Source organism: Mustelus asterias, chromosome 7, assembly GCF_964213995.1.
Source record: "Mustelus asterias chromosome 7, sMusAst1.hap1.1, whole genome shotgun sequence".
In the NCBI taxonomy this organism is placed as follows: Eukaryota; Metazoa; Chordata; class Chondrichthyes; order Carcharhiniformes; family Triakidae; genus Mustelus; species Mustelus asterias.
Genome location: NC_135807.1, coordinates 48,439,149 through 48,452,868, shown reverse-complemented (window position 1 = coordinate 48,452,868; position 13,720 = coordinate 48,439,149). Strand labels below are relative to the sequence as shown.

Sequence of the window (13,720 nt, the reverse complement as noted above, 5' to 3'; positions counted from 1 at the left end):
CACTACCTTTTCAGCCATGTATCCATCTGATATTTCCTGCTATTTGTGCTCTGACTAGCATGTGGCACTGGTAGTAATCCTGAGATCAATACCTTTGGGGTCTTACTTTTCAATTTGCTTCCTAACTCCCTATATTCTGCTTTTAGGACCTCAGTCTTTTTTTTTCAACCTATGTCGTTTGTACTAATATGTACCTTGACCATTGGCTGTTTACACTCAACCTTCCAGAGTGTCCTGCAGCTGCTCTGAGACACCCTTGACACCAGCACCAGGGAGGCAACATAGCATATTTGCAGCCAAAGAAATGCCTATCTAATCCCCTTACAATTGAATCCCCTATAACTATTGCATTCCCACACTTTCTCCTCCTCTCCTGTGCAGTAGAGCCAACCATGGTGCAACAAATCGGGCTGTTATTGCTTTCCCCTGAGAGGCCAGTCCCTCCAACAATTTCCAAAGCGGTATATTCTCCGGTTTTACAGGGCAATGGCCAATAATTCCTGTTATAAACGGATGCTGTTTTTTGGTAGACTCATTCACATGTTTGCAACAAACATCTGTATACTCTAATATTTTAAAATGAGTTAACAGATATGTTAAAATGGCACAGTAAGGAAATTGATGCCAACATGCGAAACAGTGTCCTACAAGTAACATACAGAGGAATTTCAAAGCTCACTTTCAATCGTATATTTGCTGATTAAAAATCCCAATACACATACCTTAAACAGGTCAACTTTGCTGACTATTGCATAGTTTTGATCAATAGCAACGGACAGTTGCATTTTCACTGGCATATTTTCCAACAGCTCAGATGAATCTGAAAGGAATACAGTTTATTTTTAGTATAGAAGAGGCCACCAGAGAAAATTCTGAATGAGGAAGCAAGTGTGGGCTCAGTTTACTCACCCAGCAGGCCTTGTGATTCCCATATGTATTCATACCATTTGCGCACACGAATTTGCACATTTCTTGAAACTGAATATGTATTCATGTACGTCATTGTGTTGTCAATTGAAGTTTGGTAATAGTTCTGTCCTGCATTGGCTCTCCCAATGATATCACGCATCTGAAGATGAGGAAAAAGGGCAGACCCATCAAACATTTCCATCAAGTGCCGCAGTAAGTTTGCTTCATCCTCTATTGTCAAGCATTTTCACCCTGACCTTTAACCCAAGACCTTGGAAACTACGTAACAAAGGGTAAATAATTTATGGACTCTGGGTGCATGAAGCCTTGGATTATTTGCAGGTTGAGGAAACGCCTGGCGTTTGGACCAACTGTTTCTGCATGTTTTCAGCTCACATGCAATATGGTGATTTTGACTTTGAGTAATGATGTAAAATGACTGCTATCAGTTCAGCTGCACATTATGTGTCTCTCCTGATTTTCATTTCCGTTGCCCAAAGTCAAAGTAACCCCCAAAGACATTCAAATAGCATCATTGTGACGGTCTTGAATTTCTTCAGTTTTTGATTGCTTGAAGTGGAAAATGTTGAAGGCAATTGATGTAATCGGTGCCCCTAAAGTTTTAGGAGATATGAGGCGAGTCTACCTCTTCAATTATCTTGGTTGTACTGTGATGTGATAGCTGTCACATTTTGAATTTATTATTGGCTGTGATAAAAAGTGACCGATGTGGGGGGAAAACTATTAAAGTCTGTCTTGCTATCTCTATGACAGCAACGTGGAAAAACATCTGGCGGACAACATCTTAAGTAAATGCCAAGCAGTCTGTTGCTGATTTAAAACCACAAAACCTGGCCACCATTCGTTCCTGAAATTGGGGTTAACTTGATAAATCCAGATGATTTTCTCAAGCAATCAAGAAAGGAGAATTTGCTTTAAATTTCAGGGAATAATCAAATATGTATTTTATAACAGAAAATGCAGTCTCGGTTGTTCCTGTCCAATGCTGTGTATCAAGGAAGAAAGTTTATTTTGGGAAAATGCTATTGAACACTATCGAGTTCCGGCAGTCCAGCAAAACTGCTCTTTTGAATTTGTAATAGTTTTGAAATAATAAAATGGACTCGGGCACAGGATAAAGGATTACGTTGTGAAATAAAGAGCTGCATTCTAACCTGGAAGATTGTGGGTCTGGGTGCAAGTCAGGGGATCAAAACCAGGGAAAATGTCATCTTGTTCTAACTCACCGACTTCTCTATTTAACTTGTGCACATTAGATTGCCCACACACAATCGCACCAGGGAAGCGAGCAGCTAATACCATCCTTCATTAGAGCGATATGAATACATGTTTTTGACTGGTGCGTCAATTTGACGTAATCAAATCCCTGGGTTTCCTGGGCTACTTGAAGTTTTGATGTGGAGATGCCAGCATTGGACTGGGGTAAACACAGTAAGAAATCTCACAACAGCAGGTTAAAGTCCAACTTTGGTTGGATTTTAAAGGTTGGACTTTAACCTGATGTCGTGAGACTTCTTACTACTTGAAGTTTGCCAGTGGCAACAGAATGAATATACAACAGCAATTAACAGAATGGAATCAATCTCAGGGAAATATACCGTTGAATGCTCAGCATTCATTGTTGCTTTCTTACAGTTTTGTTGGGGAAGGATTCACAGTATCTTTTCTGAGATGTTACTTTCTATATTTGGAGGTTTGCTCGATCACGTCAAGATGGGTGCTGCTTTTGTTACCTTGGATTGGACTGCAGATAAGAACCAAGGTGACTAGTGTCATCACCAGCAACAGGATTGGAAACAGCCTGATGTTCACAGCTCTATTGTTTCTCAGGAGAGTGGGAACAGTAGACAGGGAAGCAGAAAGGGAGTGACCAGCAGAAAGGTGCAACTTCCAGGAGACAATACCCATAAAATAAACTCTATAAGTAAAGGCTCAGTTTGCTTGCCATATTTGATGCAGTGCTACAAGAAATTCAATGACATTGCAAGAGTGTTCAAGGCCAATGAATTCATCTTCAAATACCATCCTTAATCCTGAGCTACTAGACTCACACATTACTCAGTTCATCATGACCCACTGATCACTCACACGCCAACAATTTCTTATCAGTCATGACGTCTACCTCACATTCATAGCTTTACCTCAGTCTCACATAACTAATATGCTCACAAACCTCATACCCACATCTCACAGTTTGCCCACACTGCCAATTATTTAACCATGGTACCCAAACACATTGCACCATACTCACTGACACACTTCCCTCTCGCAGGACAAGATGGTGCATAACCACAGATGATACACCTAACTAGTGGGGAACAGACATGGGTGCATGTCCTTACCCCTGTGGAATAGACAGTACTTGCCATCATTGGTGTGGTGGTGTAGAGGTTATAGAGGCTATAATCTGCAATGGGGTTGAAAGCATGGAAAATGATGGCATATTCACACATAATCCTCCTTCTCACATCCCAATTTCCCCTCATCCCACCATCTCTTCTGATTTACAACCTGCAAATTAAGGATGCAACTCTTGCATTCTCTCCCTATCCTTGTCCCTTTCAAATATAGGAGAATTCTAAAGATGTGCGGGTTAGGTTGATTGGTCATACTAAATTGCTCCTTAGTGTCAGGGGGATTAGCAGGGTAAATACATGAGGTTAAGGGGATAGGGCTTGGGTCGGGATTATGGTCAGTGCAGACTTGATGGGCCGAATGGCGTCCTTCTACATTGTAGGGATTCAATTATCTATTCTATCAACCGCAATCTGGCCAGGCAGTGTCACAGGAATAAGAAATGGTGGAAGAGGTTAATGATGAAGGGAATGTTAATGATAAGGAAATGATAAATTTGAAATTCTGAAGCATGGACTAATGATCCAGAGGTGTGGCCCAGGATGTTATGGCCCCTCCCGCCTGCCAGAACGTTACTGTCCCGCCGAAGTAAACAGCAATTTAAATGGTCCGTCGGATCCTCTGGCAGGAGACATGTCATGGCATGTTCAAATCCCACCGAAGCAGCTGGGGAATTTAAATTCAACAAATAAATTTGGGACAAACAGAAAGCTTGTGTTAGTAATAATGAGCATTGTATCGAGGGGATTGTCATAAAACCCGGTCTGGTTCACAAAAGTCCTTTTGGGAAGGAAATTTTCCATTCTGGCCTGGTTTGACTGACTTATAACTCCAGACCCACAGCAATATGTTTGACTCTTAACTGCCTCTGAAACAGCCCAGCTGCCATTCTGTTAAAGGTAATTAGGAATGGGCAATAAGTGCCAGTGTTGTTAATGCACACCACATCCTGTGAATAAATTAAAAATATACACCATTGCTTATTCTGAAACTTACAACCACCAGCTCGGATGCTAACACTACTCATACCCTAGAGACATGATCTGCACATGGTCAGGCATGGAGTATAAGTGGTCTGCAGCCAGGGCAGGGAGAAAGTGCAGTGCAAATACCAGCTCCCTGGAGGGTGAGGTTACACATCGATTCCACATCAGGTAACTCAATTGTCAACATCAATAGGGTGGTGTACATAAAAAGGCTCATGGGCATGAATGCAGAAATGCTTAGCAGGCCTGCCAGAAGACCTGCAGACACTTTCAAGGAGTATAGAGGAGTCTGACTCCAACTTGCACAGGGCTTAGTATTGAAGCTAGGAGTCCATCTTTTCCAGTGTGGAATGGCGGCCAACTCCATGAGAACACTTGTGGTCCCAGCCATAAGAAATACCAGGGATTCAAGGATAGATCTTTCGGGGGCACCAGAGTTAACTGTATAAGAGGGGCAGAGGAGCCATTGCAAACAATGCACTGGGAATGTTTAGATAGTTAAGAATGGAATCAGGTAGCTGGATGATAGCAGAGATGTGCTGGATGAGGATAGCATGGTCAATTGTGTCGAAGGTTGAAGAAATTTTGAGGAAGAGGAAGAAAGATCCTTCATGTTTGTCACAATCACTTAGGATGTCATTTGTGACTTTATTATATATTTTTTATTCACTTATAGGACATGGGCGTGCTGGCTGGCCAACACTTATTGCCCATCCCTAGTTGCCCTTGGAGGGCAGTTGAGAGTCAACCACATTGCTGTGACTCTGGAGTCACATGTAGGCCACACCAAGTAAGGATGGCAGATTTCCTTCCCTTAAGGACATTAGTGAACCAAATAGGTTTTTACGACAATCGACAATAGTTTCACAGTCATCAGTGGATTCTTAATTAAAGATATTTTTTCTTGAATTCAAGTTCCACCATTTGCCGTGGTGGGATTCGAACCCATGTCCTCAGAACATTAGCTGAGTTTCTGGATTAATAGTCTAGAGATAAGACCACCAGGCCATTGCCAAGGGCATCGCCTCCCCACCTTAAGAGCTGTTTCAGTATTTTGCTATATTCGCTCCTGCCACTTTTTTCCCTCTCTATGTCTCCAGAATATATTGTAGCCGGGAATGTTTATTCTCATCCCTACCCATGTTTAAGTCAGGTTGTATAGCCACAATATTATAACCTACTCCTCTGTAACGACTCTCTGAAAGTGCATCTTACACAGGCCCGCCCACCCTATCCCCACACATTTACCATGGCTATTTCACCTAACTTACACATATTTGGAAACCGGATAACCCCAAAGAAACCCACACGGACACGGGGAGAACGTGTAAACTCCACACAGACAGTCACTCAATGTCGGAATCAAAGTCAGGTCGCCGCCGCTATGAGGCAGCAGTGCCATAACTGTGCCACCCTCATCCTTACTCGTTGAGTAAATTGAATTGTCCTCATCTCCCCCTTTTTGCCAATTATCTTAAAATATTATTTAAGTTGGATATTATTTATTCCCAAAAAACACAGCAATTCAGCATTGCCAGCTTTGTTGTGCGATTTTGCTAAGTAATACAATGTTTATTGATTCACGCACGTTTAAAGGACAAACAGTTTATTGCAGCACAATTCCATCTTTTGTCAAACTTGGAAAACAGAGTTTTCTAATGTAGTGTAATCAATGTTTGAAAACATCATTATTTGCTAGTATTCGATTCAGTGATATTGGGTTCAAAACTCTCACTCAGCCTTTACTTTTATTCTATCGTTTGATCTACAATTTATAAATGGCACAATGAATGCACTGTGGTAAATAGTGATTCATTTTGAGGTATGTCCATTTACCTGACCAAGTAAGCTGGAGAAAACAAAGACACCTAGGAAATAATTGCACCCCTGAAAGATTATTTCAAAGAGAGTGACTGGTTCGGAAATACCACCAATAGTAATTAAAGAGCGGATTGCCCAATAGTAACATCTCAGGTACCTGGAGAACACAAACATTTTTCAGTTGTTGAAACCATGTTTAAATTCAGGGAAACATTCAGAATGGAAGTGGTTGGTTAGAGCATCAGTATTCAGAAGAACAAGGAGGATTTGAAACAAAAGATAAAAGTTGCATTCATATAGTACCTTTCTCTTTCTCTGCAAGTTTCAAAGTGCATTGCAACCAATTAATTACTTATCCTGGAATATGATACATAACTAACTGTGTAGGGGCACCATCACCAAAGGACTACAACAATCCAAGGGAAAGGCCACCTTCTCAGGGCAACTAAAGATGGGCACTAAACATAGAACCCCTACAGTGCAGAAAGAGGCCATTTGGCCCATCGAGTCTGCATCGACAACAATCCCAACCAGGCCCTATCCCTGTAACCCCACATATTTATCCTGCTAATCCTTCTGACACTAAGAGGCAATTTAGCATGACCAATCCACCTAACCCACACATCTTCGGACTGTGGGAGGAAACTGGAGCACCTGGAGGAAACACACGCAGACACAGGGAGAATATGCAAACTCTACACAGATGGTCACCCGAGACCGGAATTGAACCCAGGTCCCTGGCAATGTGAGGCAGCAGTGCTAACCACTGTGCCACCTATGTAGCTTTACTCACTTCCAGAGTACAAATAAATAAAATATACAAAAAATACAGATTAACTGGTTATTCATTTTGTTGACTGGGCAAATGTCCTTGTTTACACAACAAGCACTGCACTCAAACAGTAATTATTCTCTGTGGCAGAATTTTACTGCCCTGGAATCGGGGCGGGTGAGGCTCGCAGAACGGCATTCTCCGTTGGCGTCGGTTGGGATCTTACGAGCCTCGCGGGGGCGAGGCGGTAAAATTCCGGTATGTAAGTCTATTGAGCTATTTGAACATGTGGATGCTGTATAAATGCAACTTGTGTATTACTACTGCTTTATTATTATACTTTGATATATTATGTTTTATCTGTCACGTTAAGTTCTGAAACCTGTATTGCCTCTATTGGGAGAAATGTGTTTGTGCAGAGCAACCTCCAGTCCTGTTATGCAGATTTACCTTTGCTCCCCAGGCAGCACTACTTGACGTAATTGAGTATTGCTGCACAGGTCTTGCAGGTAGCTGCCCACAGTGCTGCCTGTCCCTGGGGAATTTATGCAAGTCCGCATAACACCATCGGAACAGGTGCTACGCAGACACATTTCATTCCCTGTGTATTTTCTGTGCCCCTTATTTTGATATGAAGATTTTGTCAACTTCACCACCAGTACCAAGTTTCCAATTGAGTTGGCCCAAAATAAATTGGAAACCCTGGAAGCATAGAAAGAATTGAAAATAAAAAATAGGATAAAAAAATAAGGTCCAAAACGTCTCTTTCTCACCATATCACAAGCATTTTCAAGAAAAAAAGTGCTATTATAATAAAAATAACAAAATTGTTCAGTGTACCTGGCCAAGAATGGCTGAAAGAATAAGAATTCCTAAAAAATAGTTGCACATCTGAAATATTTGCTCGAATTCATTGGTGGGGTATGGAAGTTCAGCAATCATCAGAAGGGATTTCTCTGCATAAAGGAAACAGCTGATGTAGCTATAAAAAAAACACCAACAGGGCAAGAAGAAGAAAAAAAGAAATAATTGAAAAAAATAGAAAATCTTAAACTTCCAGTATAAATCTAAACATGTGTTGAACGGTTAAAATAAAAAAACTACCAATTTGCCATCAAAGCTACATGTTAAAATCTAAAGAATATAAATAAACTCAAGGTTCAGTGAAAACACTTCAGGTACTATGCAGGTTCGAAGAGAATAACACATCACAACATTCAGCAGTAAAGCAATCAGCACTTAAGGGAAAAGCTTTGCAAATTAAAAAGGGCAGACAGATTTAGGTTTTGAAAAATAAATAATAAACAATTTATACGTAGTCCAGATAGTAATTGTTTTCTTAAATTATTGACCTGAAGTTCTGTATTCTATCCATGGATATCTGAGCGTGGTTGTATGGCAATGGAATGAATAGAATTTCTAAACTGTAATAGGAGAGCTGAGATATGGTTCTACTGTCACTAGTTGGACCCTATGATTGGATAACTGCTTTAATAATCCATAAAATTGAATAGTTGTTTAAAATAGTCCATACCTTTTTTTAAGGTTGACATAATTTTGACATTAAAGAGATCAACTGCAGGTCTTAGGGTGGCAATAGTAGGGGATTTTAACTTTCCCAACATTGACTGGGACAGCCACAGTATTAGAGGGTTGGATGGAGAGAAATTTGTTGTGTATTCAGGAGGAATTTCTCATTCAGTATGTAGATGGCTTGACTAGAGAGGGGGCAAAACTTGACCTCCCCTTGGGAAATAAAAAAGGGCAAGTGACAGAAGTGTTAGTGAGGGATCACTTTGGGATCAGTGACCATAATTCTATTAGTTTTAAGATAGCTATGGCGAATGATAGGTCTAGCCCAAAAGTTAAAATTCTAAATTGGGGAAAGGCCAATTTTGATGGTAACAGACAGGAACTTTCAAAAATTAATTGGGGGAGCCTGTGGGAAGGCAAAGAGATATATGGTAAGTGGGAGGCTTTCAAAAATGTGTTAACCAGGGTTCAGGATAAGCACATTCCTCTTAGAGTGAAGGGCAAGGCTGGTAGAAGTAGGGAACCTTGGATGACTCGGGATATTGAGGCCCTGGTCAAGAAGAAGAAGGAGACACATGACATACATAGGCAGTTGGGATCAAGTGAATCCCTTGAAGAATATAGGGGGTGTAGGAATAGAGTTAAGAGAGAAATCAGGAGGACCAAAAGGGGACACAAGATTGTTTTGGCAGATAAGGCAAAGGAGAATCCAAAGAGCTTCTACAAATACCTTCTAAGTTTCTAAGAATCCAAAGAGCTTCTACAAATACATAAAGGGCAAATGAGTAACTAGGGAGAGAGTAGGGCCTCTTAAGAATCAACAAAGTCATCTATGTGCAGATCCACAAGAGCTGGATGAGATCCTAAATGAATATTTCTCATCAGTATTTACTGTTGAGATGAGCATGGATGTTAGGGAACTTGGGGAAATAAATAGTGATGTCTTGAGGAGTGTACATATTACAGAGAAGGAGGTGCTGGAAGTCTTAAAGCGCATCAAGGTAGATAAATCCCTGGGACCTGATGAAGTGTATCCCAGGACATTGTGGGAGGCTAGGGAGGAAATTGCAGGTCCCCTAGCCGAGATATTTGAATCATCGATAGTCATGGGTGAGGTGCCTGAAGATTGGAGAGTGGCCAATGTTGTGCCTTTATTTAAAAAGGGCCGCAGGGAAAAGCCTGGGAACTACAGGCCAGTGAGCCTCACATCTGTGGTGGGTAAGTTGTTGGAAGGTATTTTGAGAGACAGGATCTACAGGCATTTAGAGACGCAATGACTGATTAGGGACAGTCAGCATGGCTTTGTGAGTGGAAAATCATGTCTCACAAATTTGATTGAATTTTTTGAAGGGGTAACCAAGAAGGTAGATGAGGTCAGTGCAGTTGATGATGTCTACATGGACTATAGCAAGGCCTTTGACAAGGTACCGCATGGTAGGTTGTTGCATAAGGTTAATTATCATGGGATCCAGGGTGAGGTAGTTAAATGGATACAAAATTGGCTTGATGACAGAAGTCAGAGGGTGGTTGTAGAGGGTTGTTTTTCAAACTAGAGGCATGTGACCAGCGGTGTGCCTCAGGGATCGGTGCTAGATCCACTGTTGTTTGTCATTTATATTAATGATTTGGATGAGAATATAGGAGGCATGTTTAGTAAGTTTGCAGATGACACTAAGATTGGTGGACAGTGAAGAATGTTATCTTGGATTGCAACGGGATCTTGATCAATTGGGCCAGTGGACTGACAAATGGTAGATGGAGTTTAATTTAGATAAATGCAAGGTGATGCATTTTGGTAGATTGAACCAGGGCAGGACTTGCTCAGTTAATGGTAGGGTATTGGGGAGAGTTACAAAACAAAGAGATCTAAGGGTACAGGTTCATAGCTCCTTGAAAGTGGAGTCACAGGTGGACAGAGTGGTGAAGAAGGCATTCAGCATGCTTGGTTTCATTGGTCAGAACACTGAATACAGGAGTTGGGACGTCATGTTGAAGTTGTACAAGACATTGGTAAGGCCACACTTGGAGTACTGTGTTCAGTTCTGGTCACCCTATTATAGAAAGGATATTATTAAACCAGAAAGAGTGCAGAAAAGACTTACTAGGATGCTACCGGGACTTGATGGTTTGAGTTATAAGGAGAGGCTGGATAGACTGGGACTTTTTTCTCTGGGCATAGGAGGCTGAGGGGCGATCTTATAAAGGTCTATAAAATAATGAGGGGCCAGATCAGCTAGATAGTCACTATCTTTTCCCAAAGGTAGGGGAGTCTAAAACTAAAGGACATTGGTTTAAGGTGAGAGGGGAGAGATACAAAAGGTTCCAAGGGGAAATGTTTTCCCACAGAGGGTGGTGAGTGTCTGGAACAAGCTGCCAGAGGTAGTAGTAGAGGCGGGTACAATTTTGTCTTTTAAAAAGTGTTTAGACAGTTACATGGGTAAGATGGGTATAGAGGGATATGGGCCAAATGCGGGCAACTAGGACTAGCTTAGGGGTTTAAAAAAGAGGGTGGCATGGGCAAGTCGGGCTGAAGGGCCTGTTTCCATGCTGTAAACCTCTATGACTCTATGACTTAACCATGAAAATCTTTGGTGGTTAAAAACAATACCGGCAAAGTGACAAATGATGGTTTTGAGTAAGATCAGTAAAGTTTTGCAAAATATCCAAAAGAACTCCATCAGATGTACTTGACTTAGAATCGTAGAATCCCTACAGTGCAGGAGGGGGCATTTGGCCCATTGAGCCTGCAGCAACATCAATCCCACCCAGACCCTATCCCCGTAACCCCAGGTACTTACCCTGCTAACTCCCCCGACACTAAGTGGCAATTTTGCATGGCCAATCCATCTAACCTGCACATCTTTTGGAGTGTGGGAAACCAGAGCACGTGGGAGGAGATCCACGCAGACAGTTTGCACAAGAATGGGCAAACTCCACACAGACTGTCAGCCGAGGCTGACTGTGAGGCAGCAGTGCTAACCACTGTGCCATCGTGCTGCCCTTGAACAGTGAATCTCAACAGCTTTTTGCCAAGGGCCCTTCCCACTATATCTCAAGTCTGTCTCTTTCTTGCTCTCTCTATGCTTGGACTATAATTCCAGGGTCAAGAGCAGTGGGTAAGCAAGCAAGAACAACAAAGGACAGCACATTTGCTGAGGACTGCAAGCAATGGAGAGGGAGGCAGCAAATACAGAATATCAGTAGATTTGAATTTTAAAACACACTTATATTCCCAAAGGTTGAAATCATTGTCTGTTAATATGAAAATATAACATTGGAAAAGCGAAGAGCTATTATTCATTCTGCTAACGCTGTTCCAATTGCCCTCATTTCCTATTTCTACAGCAGCAATCTCAAATGGTATCAAAGGAAACTTTTACCTATTTCCTTTGCCATTGTAGACCCACTTAGTGCTGCTAATGCCTTCATATTCTGAAGCCCAGTAATACATACAAGCATTTATATGCAGGAGGAAAAGCAGGTATCCTGTTGTTCGTGCAATCCTGAAAACAGAATGAAATGAATGTGCTAGTTAGTGTCAATGGTGAACCACTTGCTGCAATATGGCTTTCAGGGTTGCTATCTAACTTAGCGGCTCATCTCATTATTAATGTTTTGTCAGAGTATATTCACAGAGACGGCGGGGGGGGGGGTGTTCTCCGGCCATTCATGCAGCGGCTTTCTCCGGTCCCGCTGCCAGCCCTCCCCCTCCCGTGGGTTTCATGGCGGTGTGGGTGACATCAATTGGAAATTTCATTGACAGTGGCGGGACCAGAGAGTCCTGCCGCCAATGAACAGCGCATCTCCCCCCTTGCCGCTGACAACCCCGTGGCTGGGAGGCTGGAGAAATCCCCCACCAGCACCTTTGTGTTAATGCACTGCACATCTAGAATGAGGTGTGATGAAAGATATTGCACATTGAGAGTAAATTTAAACACCCAGATTGGGTGGGTTTGGATCAGCCGTGAAGTTAAAATGTTCAGAATTTTGAATCTGAACCCAAACTAACGCAAATCCATTCGCCTCCAGTTTTAGCAGAGGGATGGGCAGCTTATTCTGAGGAGGAAGGTGTCTCATTTAAACATACAAATCATGCTGCTTGAAATGGGCCCAGTTTTAACTTTGCCGAAGCGAATGGGTTTTGAATGAGATGAAGGAGCGGATTCTCTGACCTCGCTCACAGCCGGGATTCTCCTGTCCGGCTGCAGTGAATGGGAGGTCTGGCTGAGCACCAAATTCTTCGTCCTCACTTGAAATGTGGTGGGGAGTGAACAGCTGGAGAATTCCAGCCAAAGGGCACGGTTCACCCGTTTACACTCTCAGTTCTCCCACTGGCTTGAATCGCACTGCCGTTAGGAGTGTCTGTCAGGTGGGATTTACCCACCAAATGGATGCAAATGTGTGCATCCCAAGGAACCCGGCGGCCAGCCTGGCTGTCAGAGATCAGGATGCTGTTTTTAAAGGACGCCCCAATCTCCACATTTGGCAGGTCCCCCCCCCCCCTCCCCCACTAAATCCAAAATGGTGAACCAGCCCTCCCCTCCCCATCCCCCCCACCTGCCATTCCCCCAGCTGACCATGTGAGCACCACCAAGCCCTCAGAAAAGAGGAGCATCCTCCCCCCACCACGCAAATAACGGGTCACCTCCCCCATCCTCAGCAACACCACATGGGCGTGAAGTTGATCCAACCTAATCCCCCTCCCTCCTTAGACCCCCATCAGCACCCCCCTCAGCCTTCCTCCACCCTCAGACCCCCACTCAGCCCTTCTCCCCCAGACCTCATATCCTATTCCACTCCCCTTCCCCCTCAAGCTCCCCTTCAGCCCCCTCCACACTCTGACCCTAATTTAGCCCTTCCCTCTTGTCAGATCCCCATTCAGCCCCCTCCCCTCTAGTGCCCTCCCCCCTCAGACTCCCCCCTCCACCCAAACGCTCTCTCCCCCCTCAGATCCCTCTTATCCCCCCTCTCCCTCAGACCCCCACTCAGGCCCATCTTCAAGTCATGCACATTGGCAGTGCCAAAAGTGCACTACCCCCGGCAAACCAACTGTGACACCCTGGCCTGGTACATTGGGCCTGAGGAAGGGTCAAGGAGGTAAGTCCAGTGGCCATTTGCCCCTCTGCCACCCCCAAGGGCCCTGAGTGTTGGATGAGCTCGTGCTCTGGGCAAAGTTGACCTTGCTACTCTCCTCTGGTATGGGGATCTCGTGGCTGGGCTGCCTCTTCTAGCCCTGGCAGACCTTAAGATCACCCCTGGCATGGCGATTTCAAACAGCCCTGTTTCAGCTTTGGCACTGGCTGACCTGGTTCCCAGGCCTTGG

The 13,720-nt window shown here is 43.4% G+C and overlaps 1 protein-coding gene across 1 annotated transcript in view; it reads right to left on the bottom strand.

Moving 5' to 3' along the window:
* The window catches only part of LOC144495472 (cyclic nucleotide-gated channel beta-3-like), an 84,633-nt gene that overhangs the window by 35,604 nt on the left and 35,309 nt on the right, over window positions 1-13,720 (bottom strand). The window contains exons 9-12 of the mRNA XM_078215489.1: window positions 11,778-11,900; window positions 6,108-6,249; window positions 910-1,069; window positions 723-820 (exon numbers count right to left, since the gene is read on the bottom strand). Coding sequence (XP_078071615.1) covers window positions 723-820; window positions 910-1,069; window positions 6,108-6,249; window positions 11,778-11,900 — 523 coding nt within the window. The remainder of the gene's footprint in view (window positions 1-722; window positions 821-909; window positions 1,070-6,107; window positions 6,250-11,777; window positions 11,901-13,720) is intronic.